Below are 23,772 nucleotides of genomic sequence, written 5' to 3'. Positions count from 1 at the left end.
TTGTAATTTTATGTTTGTTTTATCCAACAACTCTCTCTTTTTTTAACCAGTTTGTGTTCTCCCTTTTAAGTGGGATAGAAAATTCTGAAAAGTCTAGAGAAAGGTGCATATTATTAAATGGTGATAGGTTTTCCATTTTAATGTATCAAGCAAGAAGTTGTAATTATTTAGCTGAATGGATTGAGGAGTGGGTAAGGACTTTCAAATATGTGAATAAAATGATGGCAACCCTTTCCATATGTCTACAGAGTTAAATTGATAATAACAATAAGGGTTTCTATGGGTTAGAAAGAATTCTGCAATAAGGACAGATAGATGGAGCATCTAGAAGTAGTCTGTTTAAACACCTTTTCAAATTAAAAAAATCAGTTAAGAGAAAGTTATTTTAAGCAACTGGAAACTTTTTGAATTGATTTCTTCTATTTATTAATATTTGAAGAAGCCATATGGATCCTTAACAAAGACTTTCCTTCAGGTTCACATACATACAGAGACAGACTTCTGTTACTTAAAATGTGTACTCTGGGAAGAAAATGAAAGCATTACCTCCTTCAAACCCTTAATGGCACCCAAGACCAGGGAGACAATAGAAAGCTTAGTGCAAATCTATAATCATAGCTCTTGAATCATGGGACTCTTATCTCTGATAATTCAGAATTTTACTTTCAAGAAGAAAAATTACTAAATCTCAGAGCACATAGTTTATCTAGATGTAGACTTCATTTTATAACACAGAAGTCTTTCCATGATAAAACTAACTTTGAGAGAATCACACATACTCTCAAGTTGTAGATAAATTTAAAAATTTTACCTACGATCCTTCCAAACAGAACACAGACATTAAAAAGCAAATTTTTGTTGATAAAAGCAGGAGAGATGATAATTATACCAAATTGAAAAATATTAATTCTTTTGTGAATACTTGAACCCCTATCTACTAAAACCCAGTTTTAAGAATGACAACAGATATATTCTTAAAATTAGGATGTAAAAGTTAGCATAATTTAAATCCTCCAAGAATAAGTTATATTCTACAGAACAGTGAGCAAATACTAATGTGATTTTAGCATTCATTTAGTATTTTTTCTGTTTTATTTATGTGCTGAAATTCTTATTTGTGTAGAATATTGACAAATAATATGAGAATGTTTTATTCTATATTATTTTGCAAGTTATTTCACATATAGAAGATGAGCGCACACCCACTTGTGTGTTTGCTGATATTTTTGAAGTTAGGAATGCTTACTATAAGGACTTAATCAATCTCCTCTCAGGGAGTAGTTAGTAGTTTTAAAGAGGTATTGTCATTCTGCTTGACTTTTTTATGCATGTATTTTTGTTTATTTTTTTTTGTGGATGTCATTCTGCTTGATATTTTTTATGCATTATGAATGAATAATTCATTCATCCATTTATTTGTGTATTTATTTATTCAACAAATACTATATGCCAGGCCCTCAACTAGGTGTTTTCAAAATAAGTTGAGATAATTTTCTATGACTCTCTCTTGGAATTTGCTTGAATACCTTTACAGTATTATTTTTTCAGGGAACATTTATAAAAGGAAGATACATGTAACTTTATTGTTTTACATTCTGTTCTGTTCTGGTTCTGGTTGAATCATCTGGACCAACCATACCCAGTGAGATCTACAATATAGTAAGGTCCACTCAGCTCAGTATAGAGGGGCAACTGTGAAGTACTACTTGCAAATTTACATACTTGACCCCATTAGAAATTAAGTTGAAAGGGCCCTTCTAATTAATCCAAATCCAATCATAGAATATCAATCTAACAAACTAGTAGGGACAACAGACATCATGAAAATAAAACCTTGGTATTTAATGTTCAGAGGGGCATATTCCATTATTTTAAGTGTTCTCAGTACACTGCTTATTAACTACAATCGGTCAGTACATATGTGTCAGCTATTTTGTTCTGTCTACTCCAGAGCAATTTATTTTATAAATATAAATGATTTTCACATTACAAGCAATGAGCTTATTTTAATCACAGGGTGGGAGAATGAGTCTCTTAATTTGTTAAATGTTAGAGAACTTATCTTGTCTCCTCATTTTAGAGAAGAAAGTGAAGCATAGAAAGATAAAGTCAGCCCCGGAAGATGACTGGTTAGCCAGAGACGGGTAAAATTCCTCAAGGGAGGAACAACCTAAGACAGGCACAGTCGCAGGGGGGCCATCAGGTGAGAAACTGGGGATCAACAGAGGTGAGGCTTAGAACCTCTCCCCCCCTGTTCTGAGAGAAATCTGCTGCATCCGTGGATGTTTTATTGCCCTTGTCTAGCTTGGATTAACATAGTCTACAGGCACACACCTGATCATCTACATTTGCTCTCTTACAACACTAAACTATGTTTTCTACCTTATCTTGCATCTACCTACCACTTCAGCATTTTATTAAAAATAATAATAATAAAGAGAGAAATGTGGTATCCACATATAAATCAAGTATAAAAATCAAACAAATATTCATATTTGAACTGATTGTTTATAGTTCATAATGCATGATCAAAACCAAAAGTTTCTGTGATGACTGCCCTTGTACTGTTCACCATGTAACTTATTCACTATGTAAGAATTTGTTCTCCATGTAAGAACTTGTTCGTTATGCTTCAGAAGATTGGAGACTGATGAAAATTAGGCTTGTGCATTGAGTATTGACTCCCCTATACAGAATTTTATTGTTGTTAACAACCATTTGATCAATAAATAGGAGAGATGCCCTCACAAAAAAAAAAAAAGTACACACTTTCAATTATAAAATAAATAAGTAACCGGGATGTAATAGCATAAGGAATATAGTCAAAATATTGTAACAACTTGGTATGGTGATAGCTGATACCTAGAATTATCATGTATATAAGTGTTGAATCACTGTGTTGTACACCTGAAACTAATGTAATACTGTATGTCAACTACCCTTCAATAAAAAATAATTATCTAAAAAAAAAAAAAGAAAGATAAAGTCATTTTGTCAAAATCCAAAGGTATCTGGGAGCTCTTGAACTAGAAACTTAGCCTCTGTGGTTGATTGGACATGCTGGTAGGGACTCAGAAATCTGTAGTTTATCACATGTTTACTTTCATTCAACTTTTTTCATATCAAAGAAATATTTACGTTCCAAGCCAAACTCAATGTAGATGCACGCTTGACATAAAAACCACATTAGAACTTTTGAATAATGCCAATAATGTTCAATTACTGGATATAGTGATTTGACTAGCTTAACTGGAAAGGAAGGTACTGAATCAGAAACTCATATTTTGGAATTTGCTGATTAGGTCGTCTATTGACAGACCCTGATTTAAAATATTTTGACTTATTTTTCAGTTTTAGATGGTGTGAAGTGATATGCCTTCAGTGGAAACTCTACTTCAAATTTTGCATTTTGATCCTCCCCTGGGCTGGTGACAGGCAGTATGATACTCTCATGATGTTGGGCAGCAGCAGTGAGCTGTAGCTCCGGCAGCCATGTAATCATGAGACTAAACAACCAATACTAGAACTGTCCTATACCCATTCAACCACTCTGTTCTTCATTTTCAGAATGTCATTTAATAAATTACATGAGATATTCAATACTTTATTATAAAATAGGCTTTTTTAAAAATGATTTTGCCCAATTTTAGGCTATTGTAAGTGTTCTGAACACATTTAAGGTAGACTAGGCTGAGCTATGATATATGTTGGGTATATTAAATGTACTTTTGACTTGCAATATTTTCAATGTATGATGGATTTACTGTGACATAACTCCATCATAAGTTAAGGAAGATCTGTACTAATATCTGAATGTGAAGAATGCAGGACATAACAGTTTAAGAAAGGAGCTTAAACTTCATGAATACATCTTTCCCCAGTGGATGGAAGTAAGTCAACAACATAATCACTGAAGCATTGTTTAATTTCCCCCAAAATTGAAATCCTTACGATACTCAATTATTATATAATTGTAATTACTAAAGGATATATATCTGTAGATTAGTGGATAGGAGTGGTTTTGATAGAATTTTTTTAAATAATGGGCTAGAGGGACTCTCTTGTCCCTTCCTATTGTGAGCCAGGAGCTCTTTCCTCTTACTTTATCTCACTTACTTTCCTTTTACTTTATCTTGCATCTACCTACCACTTCAGCATTTTATTAAAAATAATAATAATAAAGAGAGAAATGTGGTATCCACATATAAATCAAGTATAAAAATCAAACAAATATTCATATTTGAACTGATTGTTTGAACTGAGGCTTGAACTGAGAGTAAAAGCCTCTCACTTGCTCTCCTAAAAAAATAATAATAATAATAATAATAATAACAGGCTAGTAGTTAAATAATACATGTTTTGTGTCTAGTTTTACATTGGGCATGATGAGGAACATGAGAAGACCTCCAGAAGCATGTAATTCAATTGATGTGAGAACAACAAACACACAGGAAATAATTCAAGAACAATTAGGGGCTGAAGAAAAAGAACCACGGTGCGGGCTGGACATCAAGGACACTTGATATTGGCCACAGGATGTGAAGAGGCGAAGGGAGGAGGAAGAACTCACTGGGAGTCAGGGAAGAACGGCCAAGTAAAGGTGGACAGGCAAGAACACCAGTGAGGAGAAGCAGGCCTGACTGCTAAGTGAGTATCAACAAATGGCCAGCTGGGGCCTCCGTGTTGTTAGGGACAGACACATCGTTCAAGTTTATTGTCAGTGTTAAAGATCCATCATGAGAGTGTGTCATCTCATTCGTACCACAAGAGATTTGGGTTATGTAGAAACTATTATCATTTATTCATATTGTGCTATACTGGCATTGGTTTCTGTTCCCAAAACACTTTATTTTTTAATGCTTTTTTATAATGTTTTCAGTATTTGACATATAAAAAGTACATGTATAATAAAACATACATAGTATACTTATAATAATATGCATGTTATTATGTATAATAAAATATAGATATTATATTTAAGCTACAATGATAAACACCCCAAACCACCACCTAAGAATTAGAACTTGCACAAACCCGTGAGCTCCTTCCTTACCCATCTCTTTTCTTCTACTACCCCCATAAGACAACCACCATTTTGAGTCTTTCATTCCCTTCTATAAATATAGTTTTATCACTTATGTATGTTTTCCTAAAGAATATATTACTTAGATTTGCTAGTTTTGAGCTTCACCAAAAAATGGCATTCTATGACTTGCTTTTGTTAGATCGATTATGCTTTTAAGATTTATTCATTTGTGAGCTACAACCTGTTCATACCAGACTGGGAGACCCAAATGCTGTTTCAGATTGACTGCTTGAAATCAGCCATGGGGGTAGTACTTACAACATAGAAACCATCAACCTCTACAAATCAGGGCTTTCCTTTTTAAAGAAACAATTGTTAACATTTACCAGCACACCACTAATTTCATTCATTTTTTGAGTGTAGTTGAAATGCACTTAGTTTCCTATAATGTAACAATTCCACAATGTATCTATTTTCCTATCCACCAGCATACTAACAAGTTGTTCATATTTCATGGTATATGAGACTTGTTATTGTAAGATGTTTTCTTAGAAGGGGAATTTCAGGGCTTTAAATTATATAAATATTTAAGATTTTAAGATTATGAAAAACTGTTTCAAAACTGTTTATACCACCCCTATAGTGTATGAATTTCTTTTCATCTCTGTCTTCACCAGCACTTGGTTTTGCCAGATTTCTTAATTAATGCCAAATAAAGGGTTGTGAAAAATCATCTCTCTGTGATCTTAATTTGATTTCCTTGATTGCTATAATAGTTAAGCATTTTTCATGTACTCACTGGCCATTTGTGTTTTCTCTTCTGTGAAAATCTATTCACATATGCTGCTTATTTTTCTACTGGTTTGGTGAGCTTTTCTTTATTAAATTGTAAATTCTCTTTATGTATTCTGAATATTAAACTTTTATCAATGATAAATATATTACAGATTATTTTCCTATTTTGTGGCTTATCAATTCACTTTTTTCTGGCATCTTTTGATGAGCAGAAATTTTTAACACTCTATAATTGAATTTTTTGCTTTTATTTTATGTTTAGTAATTTTGGCATCTAATTTAAGATGTCCTTCTCTCTTCAAATGTAAGGAAAATGTTTTCCTATAGTTTCTCTTCTAATTATCCTAATTGGATTACTGTCTACTTCCTGCTAGAACACCAAATGATAAAGTAGTGATATACCTTTGATGACATTACAGTGGTATTACATGTGTTTATTTATTCAGCAAATATTTTGAAGGCCCTGACATGAACTAATATGCTAAACTAGAGTCTGAAATTTGCCCTATTAGAAATGGGGATGTAATAGGCAGCTTTGTTTTTAGAAGGAGAATGAACTAGAAAGGGGTGAGATAATACAAGGAGAACTATTTACAAAGCTCTTACACTAGACAGAGAAAGAGAACAAAAGCATAGATGAGTCAGTATCAGGGAAAATGAAGAGAAGGCTGGCTCAGGGAGGAAATTCTGAAGTGACAGTGACATGATTTGAGACCAATTCAATATTAGACTGAAAGAGAGGGAGGAAAATCAAGAATGAAATTGACATTTCTGCCTAGGAAGACTGAAAGTGAGAATGGAAGTAGGCAATGTAAGTTCCAAAAATAAGTTGGAATCAGTGACTTAATTGGGGGTATTAAATTGAGGCTCGGGTAAATTGGGAGTAGCCAACATTTAGTTGACTACTAAGTGTACCTTAACGAGGCACAGGCATTAAGAGTCTGCTCCTCAGAATCAATGCTTGCTTCTTTTTCTCCTTTGCCCTTAATGTCCTGACATACAGCCTAAAGGAATGGTAGACTTATAAGAGTAGCACCAACAGTGATTTGGTGCAGGGGATGATGTTTGGTTCAGTTTCTTTTTTGTTAATCTTCAAGTGCCACTACAAATACAATAAATGTTGGATTAAAAACTTACCCAGAGAATCTGGAATTATTTCATCTGGAGAATGCAAGATTTGTGATGTTTCTTCTGTTCTTTCTGCCAGGTTGTCTCCTTGAAGCCTAAATAATTAAAGATGGCCATTAAAAACTCTAACAATGTTGAATTGTAAATGTGTACTATATACTACTGGGGATATGAGTATGAACTTCTAAACTCTAGCGTCAGACATGCCTCTTCAGAGTAGAAATAAAGGTTTACTAAACCCTTTGTAATAGAGGATTTTTATTTTTCTAACCTTTAAAAAAAAAGTCATTCATCTTTTCTCCTGTACACATGAGAAGGTTAGTCTGGGTAGAATCTGCTTTTCATCTTAGCCTAATTGAAGGAAGGTTTATAAGCAAATGTTTTCACTGAAACTATGACAGGGAAGTGAATGGAAAAAGAGCAAGGGTCTAACACAGTGTTCTCGCCTGACTTCTGGGCCCAGCGGCATGAGAAGGTTTCCATGACTACATAGAGGTTTATCAAACATAATTCTCCAAATGTACCAAACTTGAGCTTAAAGGCCTGCAGGTCAAGTTAAGTCTCAAAAGCAGAAGGAAAGAATCCTAACATGTGTCTGCCAAGGGTTCTCAGAGACACTGGGTCTCCATCAGGGGAGGAAGATTTCGTAGGTACTTTCATGACGATGTATTTCTGAGCTTCTGTGTACTCATCTCTATAATGTCCTAGCAATGATTAAGTAAAACAATGTGGCTTTATTTCATACCGTGAAATCACTCTATCAAAGGAGTAGAGGTCATCAATGCTGGAACTCTCTCCTAATAACAGCAGAATAAGTCTGCTAATGGTGGAGGACAGAATATTAAACAACCCAGAGATTGGAAGTTCTACCAGCACCCCTACTTTTTTCTTGCATTTAGCTGATGGCTAGTGCCCTCAAAGCTGAGAATTAATAAACGCAGAACATATAGCATTAGTATTTTTAAAAATACAAACTCAAGTACAGTTCAAAAGTGTACCAAGCTAAAAGTCAAAATTTTCAGCTATTTTATATCTTCAATTTTAAATAGCACAGTGGAATCACAGAATAATTTGCTTTTGACTTTTGCATATTCAAGCATATATAGATCACTTTCTCTTCACCTTTTGATAATTAAACATATTGAGGGTTATATCTTCATTTTTTTCCTATAGCACATTTCTGTATATGTTATACATTTATACTTAGAAATTACTTTCTATACATGAAACCATATTTACTGTCTTACATAAGCTAATTAGAATTCTCAAGGATAATTTCCTGAAAGTCATAACAATCTTTGCTCAAATACACATGATTTTATACTTTCAATTTTCCAAAGTTTATTTTGAAAAAAACACCACTTTAAAATGAATGATTTAGCTACATCTCAAATCTGCCCATTTTTTATTGTTTCATTTACTTTTAAGAATCAGGATAAATACTTCACTAATCAGTAATACCAAACACTATTTTTTGGATTTTCTTTGTCTAAGACCATTTCATCAAAATTATCAAAGAGAGAAAGTATGTAGTACATAAGAATTTGAAAGGTGTAAGTGGAAATTATTGTTAAAAATTAACAGTGAGCTCCAACACATTTAGGTATTTAACAGAGGGTTAAAAACCTATGTGGAATATAAACCTCTAGTAAAGGCAGAAAGAAGCAAGAAATAAAAACTAAGTTGTAAAATTTTTCACTCATTATAAGCTGTAATAAAAAGAAATATTATCCTAGCATTTATTAATATGCTTAATAATAAGCCAAATGTTGTAGAGAAGTAAAGAAATTACAACTGTCCTTGACTTCAGAGTTATCAGTTTAGCTGAGATGCAAAGATAAATGGCCATGAAAATAAGCCAACAAATTGGGTGGCCTTGAAGCTGGCTCATCTTTGTCCACAGACCACCCTCCAGATACCTTATGAGCTGAATTTACCATGGGTTGGCACCAACTCCATGTCAGAATGTTTCTCGGCCCTGTTATTCTCAGATGCTCTGCCAGTGTTTCCCAAGCTGTAATCACACAGCACCACTCCTGTAAGAGGTTAGTAGGTGCTACACAAACAAGGGTTGTGTAGGCAAGTCCAGGAAATACAGTCTTAATAAAAGTTAAGTCACTTATTTTTTGCAATATAAGAGTTTTACTCCTATTCCCAAACCTTTTCTCTTTGCTTTCTAAAACTGCTCTTCCACGTTAAACACTTTTCTACGTCTCAGCCCCTAAACATTTCCTGCCCCTCCTTGTCACAACTGAAACCCTTTTCTCTTACATTACCCCTCTTTTATCCTCTAAGAATATCACAGTGCAGTCAGTACCTCAGCTCCAAAGGAGGCTACCCAACAACAGGATTATTAAATGCAAATCTTTCTTCTTTCTGCCTTTGAAGACTTTGCTCAGGCTCAAAGTTTTCTTCTTCAACTCAAGTGTCATTAGTATCTTGAATGATTTTTGTATTCATGTGTGCCCACCCACTAATTTCAAAGCGGCTCAATCTCAAATCTGGAGATTCCCCTCCACTTCACCTTCCCTAAACCACAGCCAGATGACTCAGAATTGCTCTAGGTCAGAGATCTTTAAATTCAATGTTCTCTTCTCTGAAAACAAATTTGCTTATTTTACGCCATTTCACAAATTCAGTGATCTTAACACTTTCTTTTTAATGAAATATAAATTTCCATTTTCCATTTTCTCCTGTGTATCCAGCCTCTCCTTATTCCCTTTCTACCCTACTCAGCTGTGACTTACTGTCATCTCATTCCCCATGCACCCATGCCATTCTGTCATTACTGTCCAGCCAGACCATAACCAACCAGAATCCATCATTTTCCTGCACTTGTGCACCTGAACAATACTGGAGAAAGTCATGACACTCCAGGACTGGTGAATACAAAGCAGTGGTCTCCAACTTTAAACTTGGGTTTCTTGGTTGTATTTCTTTCTTTCATTCCTTTCAAAGTATTTTTAAAAATATCACCTCTCTTCTATGTCACCCAAATGTTATGTCATCAGCAAGAAAGACCTTCTACTCCCCTTCACACAGCACCTACAGAATTATCTTCACCCCAACCTGTATTCTCCACCTTTCCAATTCACAGAAGGTGAGAGCCCTCTCTCCTGTGTAAGGCTTAGACCCTCCATTAGGCTGGTGATTTGCATCCCATCATCTTATCTCCTTCTTGGACTTTATCTGCCACCATACATTCAGTTCATCTTCACTGCTCATTTTCCAATGCACACTTCTCTTTCAGTCTTAAAAAAAAACACACACACAAAACAAACTCCCTTCCATAATTATCTAAACCATCTAACTGTTGCTTTTTTTGCTCATTCTTTTTGGAACCCAACTCCATAAATATTCTTCATTTGATGTCTTTGCTTCCACACTTTTTATTCACTGATCAAACTATTCTAATTTGGTTTTTTACCTCTGCCATTCTAAGATGACTGCTTACACTGAAACTGCCTGCCCTTCTAGTTGCTGCATACAACAGAAATTTTTTAGACCTTGTTTTCATTTATCTTTCAGATGCATTTTGTATGAACACTCTTTTCCTAATCTACTCTGTCTCCCTGAATCAGCCCCTCCATGCTTATGATTTTAACCATATATAGATTGAGGTTTTTCAGATCTTTATCTGGGGTCCTCAGCTCAAGATTTGTGTTCCCAAATTCTTCCAGGTCATTTTTGATGCACCATAGCATCGCAAAGGAAGCATGTCCAAAAGCAAACTCATCTTCTTCACCACCCTGTTTTCCATTACATCTGACTAATCAACCCCAGTCTTGCTAATTATACTCTTAAGGAGATTTCCGGAATCCATCACTTCTTCTTTCTACTACTACAATAACTTTGCCCTTCATCTTGGTTTGCCTAGATTATTATTGAGTTTCCTCACTGATATTCGTACTTGGAAACTTGTCCTCCAGAACCTATTTTCCATATGGCTACTTGTATATTCAAAACAAATCCAACCATTTTACTCTCATACTTTAAATACTTTAGTGCAAGAGATCTTAACATGAGTAGTCTTAGAGAGTCCATGGACAGGTTTAAGGAAATCACAGTAATTCACAATGAATGGAATGAAAAGGTTTTGGCTGGTGTGCTTTTTCTTGGACAGGGAGACAATAACTTCAACCAGATTCTCAAATAATCCTTGTTTGAAAAGAGTTTAAAAACTACCATTTTTATTGGTTTTATCACCTGCAAAGTGCCCTCAAAGCTGAGTAATAATAATTGCAGAACATATAGCATTAGTATTTTGAAAAATACAAACTCAAGTACAGTTCAAAACTGTACCAGGCTAAAAGTTAAAATTTTCAGCTATTTTATATCTTCAATTTTATATAGCAAAGTAGTTTTACTCCTACTCCCAAACCTTTCTCTTTGCTTTCTAAAACTGTTCTTCCACATTAAACACTTTTCTATGTCTCAATCCCTAAACATTTGCTGCCCCTCTTTGTCACAACTGAAACCCTTTTCTCTTACATTACACCTCTTTTATCCTCTAAGAATATCACAATAGTATTTTTCAAAATACAAATTTCATCTACCTTCCTAGATATTCCACCATGGATTTTATACTCCATAAACTCTACTGCTTTCACTGCAGATATTTTGTAATTAAGCCTCTGTGTCATTCTATAATTACATCTGGCAAGAATATCTTTCTCCTTCTTAGTATTTGGCTTCTCTAGTTTTCATTCTAGATTCTCCTCTTTTCAGAGGCTTTCCTTCTAGAAGCCTTAGCACCTATGCAATCTTTGCCACAGCTCTTACTTTACTATGTTTGTCAATATACACCAAGTGTCTTAAAGGCAAAAAATTTACTTTTCATATTTGTATGTCCCTAAATTCTAGCTTAGATTGAGCTTGGTACACTATACGCTCTAACAGTGATTTCTTACAGCATTTTTTAGTGATTAAGCTCACTTTGGAGATAAGGAAAGGAAAATAGGATCCAACCTATGTATGAGGAATTTTCTACACTGTAGTATAGTTTTAATTCTCTTTAAAATCATCCTGCATATATTTAGGGTTTTACAAAATTGCCTAAGGAAGATTGACCAGTTGAGAAAAGAGAGACTGAAGCTCATTCAGGAGATGGTAGCTGTAGCAGTTTATACATTGTTTGGTTGGTTTGTTTGTTTTGAGATTCAGTCGATCCCCAAGTCTAACTCTGTAAGAAGAAATAGGAATCCCAAACCACAGCCAAGTGGCAGCCTGGTCTTAGTCTAAGCCAGCCAGCAGAAACACACTACCACTAGCCATACCCATTCTGAGAAAGAAGTTTTGAATAATGTAAACAGTGGGAGAATATGGAAGGTGACTAGGGCCAGTTCCTAAAATACTTTTTTAAACAATTTAAAAAATCAGGAGATACATTTTCCTTTTAGAAAAATCTCTGTATTGAGTGTCAATCCAATTGAACCACATGATGTGATGAAAGAAGATTCAAATAAGTGAACTCTTTTAATTTTTCAGATTGGCCTAGAAAACACTCAAATTCATGAGTGTTTTCTGCTTTTCTGTTATCATGCTATGTCTTACATATTTTAATCTTCCCTGAATACTTTCTTGGAGAAAATAGTATCTAACTAAAGAGTAGATACTGATCAAATGTTTCTTTGAACTGAATACATGATAGTTTGTCTAAAATTGAATACCAAGCTAACATTTTCAATTTATATAGTTCAGAGGACATTATAAACAAAATCTGGAACAATTGGAGAAATGTTAGTACTGTAGGTGGTATATGAACTGAGATTTTAAAATGTTAAGATTTAATTAGGTGAAGAAAAGAGAAAGGGTATTCCAGAGAAAGAGCAGTGAGTAAAAGACTACACATACTTTGGAAAAAGAAGCCTTGCTGGGGGGAAAAAGTAATGAAAGAAAAAAATAAAAGAGAAGAGAGAGAGAGAACACAAAGTATAAGAAAAACTGACTGATCGTTTCAGTGAAAGAAGTATACTGAGAGCAGCAAACAAAACATCTGGATTATAAAATGGATTCAGATGGGATCTTGCCAACTAAACACGAGGAATTAGACCTAATGTTGCAGGAAGCTTTGAAAGTTTTTCATGATATACCTAATATGATACAAGCTGCACCAAGAAAATAATATCCCTCTTTGGATTGGTAAAATCTCAGAGGCCATTTGGGAAGCTTTTGCAATAATCCAGAAAGAGAAAAATCAAAAGCATGGAATAAGGAGAGTGTAATGCAAGTGTCTACAGAGGCCCAGGCACTTAGCAGGTGCTGGAGGTGAAGCAGTGGACAAAGCCCACCAAATTCCCATCCTCAGGGAGCTTGCATTCTACTGACTGAAGATGGTGAGCCAACAAACAAGTAGTATACACAGAGCTGGGTGTCAATAAGATAACTGGTTACAAACCAAGGATGGAAAAGTACAGCTGAGAAAGCATTTAGGGAGGGTCTGAAAAGGGGTAGCATGACATTTTATATAGTATGTCTAGAAAAGGCCTCACTTGTGGGTAATATGTGAGCCAAAACTTGAAGAAGTGAGGATGCAATCCAATAGATCCCTGAGCAAGAGCATTACAGGGAGAGGGAGCAGCAAACATTAATGTCTGAGGCCACTGACTGGAGTGGAGCGAAGAGGGGTGAACGGGAAGTCGCGTTGTCGGAGAGGTAGCTGAAGCTAGATCAAGTAGGACGCTGTGCAGTGTCACCTGGAAATTTGATGCTGAAATATCTACGCGTCTTCTCTGATGAAAATGGAAAGCCAGTGGATGGTTTTGCAGCAGGGGAGTGACATGATCAGACTTCAGCTTTAAGGATCACTCCGTCCTATGTGCTGAGACTGCAGGGGGCGCAAAGCGTGAAAGCCGGGAGATTCTCTAGAGGGTTATACCCACCAATCGTGGGAGAGACGAGCAAGACTTGCCAAAGGGTGGCAGTGGTGGAGGTGGTAAGAAGTGGACTGATTCTGGATGAATTACGTAGCTGCAGCCAACAGGATATATGATAATTTAGACTTGGGGGTGTGAGAGCAAGAAAAGAAAAAGCAGTGTCATCATTTTTCTGGCCTAAGCAACTGAAATGTTCATTTTGCCATTTGCTAAAATAAGAACGACTGAGGGGAAAGCAGATTTGGTGGGGATTAAATGGAATTTAGTTGGGACATGGTAAATTTAAAATGCATTTTGGACATGTAGGTAGTGTAGAAAGGCAATTGGATAAACATGTGGAAAGCTGAATACTCACAGGGTGAAGTTTTCCCTTTCTGGACTAAAATCTCTAGAAAGAACTTGAGAATATGCTACACTACTACTTAATTCAACTATGTTGAAGAATATGATATTCTGTTTCACTGGAAAATAAGTAGTATTATCATAATATATGTCAGTCAGAGTAGGGAAACACAATAAACAGTTTTGGTTCTAAGAAATTTTTAACCATTTTCTTCAAAGGGTTAGAAAAGTAACTTATCTTTCCCCTCCAAAATCTACTTTTAATTCACAAAGCTTCTTTCATAATATCAGTCATTGAGTTATTTCTAAGTCATTCTCTAGATGTTGATTTTCCATTTTAGGATTCTAGTATATTTCTGCACAATTATTTTTTGATGGAAATTCTAACAATTAATTGTCACTTACCTAATCTTGAAGACTTAACAATCCCAAACTGTCATCAACATAAAACATTTATTGGGCATCTCCAAAGGCAAAGTCTTCCATGGAGCACCAGGCCCAAAATTTGGTGTGAGACCTGCATGTGTTTGCATGACCTTTCCAATTACAGGGCAAGCTTTGCCCAAGTCCGACGTCAGAGCTAATAAACCAGGGCCTAGAATATTAAACTGTATTTATGCCCCCAGAATAACTATCTAAGGTAAAAGGCATCTATCTGAATGCACTAAACACATTTCACAATTCCTTTCCTAGGTCACTGCTGCCCTATTGAACTTGGCCTCCCTCATCCTCATGCTCCGGTTCTTCAGGGAATTTCCTGGGCATTCTTCCTCCCACTCTCCTTTCCAAAATCCCTGACATCCCTGTGCATTCCCCTTAGCTCCGGCCATTCCAGTGTGACCCTCTGGTGGGGGGTCAGCTTACTTTGACTCTGGCTATTTGACGTCATCTCTCAGGCCCCCTAGTAGCGTTCTCTGCTCCCAGACACAGCCCGACAGCTCAGAACCTCCAAAAACACCACTCACAATAGTACCCAGATTTCCCTTATTTTAGTATATTCATTTAAAAGTCTTCCTTCTGGCATTCATTGGTAGATGCTCTTGTTTCTTGACTCTTGCTGTTTATATCATCTGAGAATAAGTAACAATACATCAAGATGAAGTACTTTTTCCTGAGAGCAGAATGGAATTGAAAGGGCTTTCCTTAAATTCTGCTTTTTAAATTCTCTCCCTCATTCATAAGAATCTCTGAACATTAACCTCTAAAATATAATGATTGATGGTGACATGGAGATAAAAACCATGCTCCTTCCTGTTAAATTTTCCTTTTAACTTCCTATCTCCTCAAAGTGAGATATGGGCCTGAACACTATCTGTACCTCTCTAATCAAATTTATAGTTCTCTCATACAGGCCTGACTGCAGACATGCCGCTGCCATAGGTGGCCTCTTATCTGGGCTGCTAATTACTCTCCTGGCAGAGGCTTAAGTATTTTAAAACCAAATCCAAGGAAAGTACACATGGAGAATAGATGTTTTGTTTTCAGTCTCTTCTGCTTTACCTCAACTCAAATGCAAAAATGTCAACACAAAATAAGAGAGAAGATCAGGCGTGAAGCAGGATTGAATCTTACCATACCTTGAGACTACGAAGGCAGCTTTTCCAGGACGATGTAACCAGAATGTGGGCCAGGGACGCCCCCACTGTGGCCACATTATTACACACACAAAGGATGACTCTGGAGGCATTCAAATCTTCCTGAATCTGAGGCAGCCATGAGAAAGGATTAAATTCAAACTGCCAGTTTGCTGGGAGCTGAAGAAGTGCCAAGAAAGCAACCAAACATGGAATGTATGAGCTGGAGGCAGCCCTGAGTATTAGAATCCTCAAGCTTCCTTCAACACAAACATTCATGAAACAAAAATTCATACACATTTTTAAACTGATTTCATGCTATAACATTACCTGGCAAAGTGTGGGTATTTTTTCAGCTGGCCATCATCTCTAGGAAGGATGGTTTTTAAAATCTGTCTATCTAAATAGAAGTAGGCAGTTGGGATTCTTCTTTGACCAGGAGACCAGTGGTTCTCAATTTTTAGTATGCATTGGAATCTCCTAGAGGCTTCATAAGACACAGACTGCTGGACTCCACCCCTAGAGTTTGATTCAGTAGGTCTGGATACAGCCCAAGAATTTGGGTTTCTGCCAGGTTCCTGAGTGAGGCTGATACTGACGGCCCGGGGACAGCCTCTGTATGGCCTCCTCTTTATGGCTAAAGAGGGAGATGGACCTCCCCATCCGTCCTCACAATGGTCATAGTATCGCACCAGGCCTGGAATGCCAAAAATAGAGAACACTCTACCAGGGGGTGTTAGTATTCTCCTTTCTCTAACTTGATGATTACTGACTTTCAGCTGAACACTAAATTTATCCCCAAATATGTAGAACTCTATCTTAATGAGGTGAAAAATCTCAGAGTTGGGCCCCACTTGGGCTCAGGATCCTGCAACGTTAACCTGATTCAGAGAATTGCTTGGTCAGCAGGCATCTAGCGCAGGAGCAGCAGCTGTGAAGAGTCTTTTTAAAGTGCTGATTTCTAACAGGGTAAAGAATGCGATTCTGTGGGGATCCAAAACACTCTTTTGGAAACCGGCCAAAATGTTTGTTCCTTCCTTACCCACTCCTCCCTTTAATCAGAGACCCCTTACACACGGTACTGAAATGGAAGGCTGCCTCACATGTGTACCTGATGGAAGACCACCCTCTCTTTTGTACATCCTGTATTTATTTCGTAGAACAGATGGAAGCATCTGTTAGATGTCTGAGTTCTTTGGTATGTAGCCAATCTCTCTCCCTCCTCTGATGGTTCAAAGCAAGCTCAACACCGTGAGATTTCTCTGCTAGAACACTGGAAGTGACAAAAACGTCATGCTGCCTTAGATGGCTCGTGTTCCTTTCTTTGTTTTTTCCATTTTACAAAATGTGGGATAATTGAAATTAAGTCATGATAATTAAGTTGTAGAATTATGAGGTATACTAAAATTCCCAAATTATAAGTAATATTACTTTGTGCTAGAGAGAGGTGAGATTTTAGTAGGGTTCTATCTGCCCACAGATCACAATTGAGAGAATGTTGCCAGTAATATGCAGTCTCACAAACTCTGAGAAACTGATGCGGAACCAACATGAAGGAGTGAAACCATGCGCAGCCTCAAAGCGATTCTTCTTGAGAAGTTGTGCATTTTTGTGAGGAGGAAACAAAGTAAGTCCCAGCAAACCCCGCCAAGTTCCATCTACTTAGGAGGGATAGAGGATGGAAGACAGTGAAAATCTGAGAAGATTCCCTTAGAAATTTGAAACCACTGTTTCCAGCCTAAGGATGGCAAACAGAAAGGCTGCCCCAAGTGGGGATTTTGTGACAGGACTTCTCCGTAAAGATAATACTCCACTGATGACCCATAAGAGGCAATAAACAGCTGCCAACTGAATAAGCCTTACTTTAGTACCACCCAGAAAAGCTTGATAACTTTTCTAGGTTTTAAGTTTGTTGTGACAGGGAAGCTTGGCTTAAGTTTGTTTTTAACATAACCCTATGTAATAAATACAAATAGATAATAAATGGTTTTTGAATGACTCAATATTAAAGTCCCTTGTTTATTAGCATTTTGACAACATATTAAAATTTGCTGATAAGCAAGTTGATGATCTGGAAAACAAGACTGATTTAGAAAATGTTAAATATGTGGAATCCTTGAAGAGATTATAGTAGAAAAGATAAAGGCCATCTTTTAACAAGGCTTTTAAAGTTCTTAAGAAGGACAATACTGAATACAAAGGTCTGCATAATTAGAAAAATTAATAAGGTATAAAAAGGTTAGGATGATTCACCTTTTGGTTTAATATTCTAGAAGAAGAACTACATACACTCAATAACTTACTAGGGAATATAAATACTGCTTTGTGAAATTTTAACAACCTTAGTCTAGAATTTATTTTTTCTGATGTGTACATTTGATTTTTTGAAATGATCATAGAATTTGGAGTGGCACTTTTTTCTCTCTGCCTTGTGTTTCGAGAAACTAAAAATGGTTTGCATCAGTAACCAGACCTAGCTTTTAAATAAGATTTTTCCAAGCAAACTTAACTATTTCCTAATTTAATTCATTGCTATATAATTGACATATTTCAAGTTATAAGTTATTCTTTCACAAATTTCATTTATTTTTCTGGCTTTTATATGGCATGATTTAGATATTATAAAACTTCTGTTTAAGTGAGAAAATAGATTATTATATTTAAAATTCTGAAGAAATTATTAACCAAAAATTCAAATGACCATTCCTAATAATACAGTTTTATTGAAATGTAATACATGAAGGCATTGATATCAAAGTTATTTGCTTTTCTTTTCAGGTATTTCATACTGTTTTGAGCACTAATGTACATAACTGAAAATAAATGCATACTCTGAGAATTTTGGTTTAGTTTGAAACATTATAAGAAAATTCAAAATTTAATGATACTTCATATGCTTTGTTTTAATAGTAATAATACCTTCAGTCTGGTTTGATTCTAAAATATTTATTTTATAGTGGTGAGGTTCATTAACTGTTCAGTGACTATGGAGATCATTAATAGAAGACATTCATAGAGATAAAATAAATATAATTATATCTTTGATATGGCTTATGCAGGTCATTTAGGAACTGTGATCCAATTATAAGGGTAATTACCATAACAAGTAATTGAAAGGAACTGCAATTTCAATTTTACTACAAAGTGTACTAGGGAGGTCCAGAATGTCAAGCAAGTGCATAAATAAGTTTCCAGATGTGGATAAAATAATATCAAATTTAATTTTTTCACTCTTTATTCCTATTTCTCATTTTACAGTAGGGAAAAGAAAATGGAAAAAAATAGTAAAAGTCATTTAAATCAGTCTTCACATATTAAGGCAATAAAATAAAGTCCAACAGTGCTATCACTATTACATTATTAGTAGCAGTATTTAAGCAGGTATATTAGAATACTTTCAATAATTATTATTTGATATTCTTGATTTTATATATATATACCCACACACACACACACAAAAGAAAACTGAAGGATTCATGATTTTCTGTCAGCAATTTCTATGATTATTGTATCCATAGAAGTAGCATATAAAGCAAAAACCCTTTCTCAACCAAACTGCCATAATTTCCCAAATCATTTGAACAACTTGTTTTTATTGTGTGTCATTCTGTCAACTACCTTGCTTTTATATTCCCAAAAAGGAAAAAAAAAATTGCCAAATGCACTTAAGGCCTATTGTTCTTATTTCCCTAAGATTTCTGATGGCAGCCTGTTTTCCTAGTAAATTTGCTGATGGAACAACTGCCCTCCTATCTCCAAAAGTATAACTCTTAGAAAACAGTCAATAAAAAAGTCGAATTAGAGTTACATAAAAAAAAAAAGGATTATAAAAATTGGAAGTTCAGGGGCATCTAAGTAAGTAATCAGTGGATGTTTGGAGATACTGCTTATATTTAGGAAGATTATTCATTTGAATAGAAAATAGCAGCTTATCCATTTCAACACTGTCTTTTCCCCCCTCACACCACCTTAAGAAGGTGCAAGTCATTCACAATGTCATCAGAGTGGCAACACTAGGTCCTGCTTATGTAGTCACTTCTCTGCTAGTCACTGGGGAATGTAATAACTTGCCCAAGGATGCTCAGCCAGTAAGTGGCAAAACTGGGACACTGCTAGATGCTGAAGTTCAAGATTTTAACCATCATGCTGTACTCACGTTCATGGCCTCAACTGGTGAAATGGAAACACCATTTTACTGGGTTATCCAAACATAGCAATTCAATCTGAAAAATAAAGTCTTCATCCTCATGATCTTCCCAAAGATCTCACTTCCTAATATCATCACCCTGGGGGTTAGGATTCTACATAGTAATTTGAGGCAGACATGAACATTCAACCATAGCACCTAAATATTCTTTAGACAAGATAATGTTTATGAGAAGAAACATAGAATTTGAACTTTAGATGAACCTTGTAAGAACGAGAACCAAGGTTTTTTCCCCTTACATGAAGCACAGTAACATCTAGAATCAACACCTATATAATGTTTGCACTTTCATTCCACCATAGCAACTAAATACATAGCTACAAAAAGGGTATTTAAATAATCAACTCAGTTTGAAATTATTACTGCAATGATCCCAAATTTCTAGTGTAGTATCTAAATCACAAAACTTATAACCTATAAAAATAGGCTAATTATTTCATCCAAATAATATAAGAAAAAAAATGTGCTTCATATTGCCAACAAATAGGTTTTAATATCTTACAAATAACATACCTGACTCTACCCCACTAGCTTTTTATCCCAAAAATGGATTAGGCAGTACAATAAATTTTTTGAAAAATGTGTCTAAATTCCAAAACAGGACCAACAATTTGACTGCCTTAAAACTAGGAGGCAGCACTGTATAATAGCAAGAATTGGGGCTTTCAAATGAGACTAAGCAGGGTTCAAATTCACTTGTGCCACTTACTAGCCTTTTGACCTTAAGCAGCTTACTTAGTATCTTTAAACTTCATTTCTCATCTGCAAAATAAGGCTAAAAATCAGCCTCTTGGAAGAGTTGTTTGTGAGGGTTAGAAATAATGTTGTATTTGGTATGCAGCTGTTGCTTCTTTGTGACAACCAGAGCTTCAAGATGCTGTGAAGCAAGAGATATTTTCACCAGGCTTTTTGAGCCAATTTCCCAAGCCAAACATCAATGTACCTATTTGTTCAGTACTACCTATAAAGTCCCTGAATTGACTGATTTGGCTGAATTCATTCTTTAGGAATTTTTACTGAATGGAACATCAGTTTTAGCACTCTGCAGACATATGATTTTTGAGTCTTAATTGTTCAGTAAATGTCAGTTCTAGCTCTGAATTGCCACATCCTTTATCTCCCCCTTCCCATCTTTTTTCTGACTGTTTCACTTTGAGAATTTAACAGGCTGTTGAATTTAAACTGAACTTTCTATGCTTCTGCAGTTTTTACATTAACTCTGATGAAAGTAATAATGCAGAGGAGTTCTGGTTGTCAAAAAGGAATAAAGGATAGTGAAAGAGGAAAGTTTGGGATAACAGTAAATTCAGACATTAAACATGCATTGTATTTTTTCATGGACTCTCTCACCACTTCCACTATCATAGATCATTTCATTATAAAAAAAGTGTTTACTCTGTTGCTTATACAGAATCTTAGTTTCAAAGTATTACAATGATAAAACAATTGGTAAAAATCTCTCATTTTTTTGAGATTTACTGAAATAGGGTATTTGAAATTTCCATAATTATTTATGTACATCATCACATTCTTATTTTATCTATTGTATATTGGTAAGAACAATCAATATAATAATAAATGTTATATAATAGACAATAATTATTAAGTCATCAATATTTTACTAAATGATCTTATTCTCATTTTATCTATTATATATTAGTAATAGTAAAAATTATATTATACTAAATAATACTATATAAAAAACAGTAATTATTCTAAATATTTATCCCTATTTTACTAAATTCCACATTAACAGTTTTCCTCTTATCTTACAAAGTTTTTAAAAATTTTTTAAACAGGTTATGAAGTTTCATTTTTCCTAAAATATTCTACAAAGCTACACATTAGATGAGCATTTTAAAGAAATAAGTTCAATTTACATGTTTATTAGCATGATTTCTTATTGCTATTAGTTATAGAACATTAAAGGTTACATATGGTGGTAAGTTTTAAGTCATTCTCAGGAATCATATATAATGTCAGAGACTAAAGTTAGCCAATCAGGATTAGTTACACCTGTTCATGTCTAAACTTAGGCAAGTTTAGAAAAGTGTAATGACAATTTATAACTTTGGAGAAAGGAGAATGTCTAGGTATCTAAATGAATTGTCTCTTATTCAGAGCAATATGCTCCTCTACAGAATTTAATCATATTTCTTATAATTTGAATTTTTTTGCAATCCCAAATCTACCCAAACCAGCTTCTAAATCCTAATACTTTATGTATTAAAGATTTTCTTTCTGTGATTTGGAGCCATCTTATTTAGGAAGTACTTAGGTCCTCTCCAATTTTTTTTCTCTTCTTGACTGGCAATCTTATGTTTTATTTTTGCAATAAAGCAGACACATCTCAGGCCAATAGTGACACACACTGAGTCTCAGAAGAAAACCCCATGGAAATAGAATGGTTTGCTTCTTAATTTGGAAAAAATAAATAAGATTTGAAAAAGAATTTCATGAAGCCATTATAAAATTCCTTTAGTCAGCAAATATTGTGAATATGCCTATGCTCTGAAACTTAATTTTTTAATTTACAAACTAATACTTTGATACAAACTGATTTAATTCAACAACTGCTTGTTGACTGAAAAAAGAAGGCTTTTTTATTAGCATATTGAATAGTTTTAAATAAACAAGGGTTCACTTGGTCACATGGGACTTCATTCAGATGGTGAAACAAAAGGGAGGCAGAAATAGGTAGTTAAAGAGAAACTGATCAATACTGCCTAATAGGTCATGATGGGGTCTTTGTTCCACTTCACAGGAATCTATTTTAAGCTCCTTACCATCTAATGGAGCCTGACCACTGGTTCCATATCTAAAACTTTAACAGTGAGCAGGACTGATACTCACAAATCAATTATAAGCCATAATTTTTTCTAAATCTTGTATTTTAAGAAAATCTGAGTTCTCCAAATAATATTCCACATGACTTAAAAAAATCACTTGACAGCAGTCAACTAAACGATTAATGAGCCTTAGTACATAGGCCTGAGAGTTCAGAATTCTCACTATTGTCAAATTCAACTGTAAGTTATTTCATTTCTTTCTGTTCAATATAAAAAGTTTTGTTGGGTCCAAAATCAATGTTACATCTCCATGGGCACACCTGGCATTCAGTCTGCTTTGCTGGCATTACTAGAGTGAGTCTATAAGATATGTGATCTCCAGGACTGTCTTTCCAACTAAAGTTGCACAATTTTTTTTTTCCTCTTGAAAACTCCATAGAAATATAATGGTTTGCTTCTTAATTTGGAAAAAGTTAAACAAGATTTGAAAAATATTTTCATGAAGCTATTATAAAATTCTTTTAGGTTAGAAAATATTGTGAATACATCTATGCTCTGAAACTTAATTTTTTAATTTACAAATTAATATTTTGGTACAAATTGATTGCAACAACTGCTTGCTAATGACTTAAACTGCCTCCAGCACAGTGATTTTTGTATCCTGAATGCACTAGTCCAATGGTTGAATCTCAAACTTCAGCGAACTATGTACAGCAAAAGAATTCTCCAGAAGTCCAGTATTGATTTAAATTAATTTAAAATGTTAATATAATGAGAAATAAACCAGACTGTTACATTTCAACCCCTTAGACAATTCTTAATTACAAAAGTTTTAAATTACAAGTTAAATAAAATAAAAATTATATAATAATAGAAATTTAAATATTCAGCAATAATTTAATACAATTATAGGTGTGGGTTTGGCTGAAACTAAACTACTAATGTAAATGTGGTGCTGACAATTACAATGTGAGCACTTCTGGATGCCTGTGTTATGTGTGTCCTCCAATGTCCCTCTACTCTACTCCATTTGCGT

At 34.8% G+C, this 23,772-nt stretch overlaps 1 protein-coding gene across 8 annotated transcripts in view; it reads right to left on the bottom strand.

Moving 5' to 3' along the window:
- C2H8orf34 (chromosome 2 C8orf34 homolog) overlaps positions 1-23,772 on the bottom strand; it is a 420,116-nt gene that overhangs the window by 103,083 nt on the left and 293,261 nt on the right. For all 8 annotated transcript variants that reach the window (XR_012128242.1, XM_073229640.1, XM_073229642.1 and 5 more), the window contains one exon: positions 6,959-7,044. Coding sequence is in view for 7 of the 8 variants with exons in the window: in XM_073229640.1 (XP_073085741.1) it covers positions 6,959-7,044 (86 nt within the window). In the remaining variant the exon portion in view is untranslated. The remainder of the gene's footprint in view (positions 1-6,958; positions 7,045-23,772) is intronic.

The sequence above is a fragment of the Manis javanica genome, chromosome 2, assembly GCF_040802235.1.
Source record: "Manis javanica isolate MJ-LG chromosome 2, MJ_LKY, whole genome shotgun sequence".
Lineage (NCBI taxonomy): Eukaryota > Metazoa > Chordata > Mammalia > Pholidota > Manidae > Manis > Manis javanica.
Note: the sequence above shows the minus strand (reverse complement) of the source record. Positions and strands in the feature narration are given on the sequence as shown.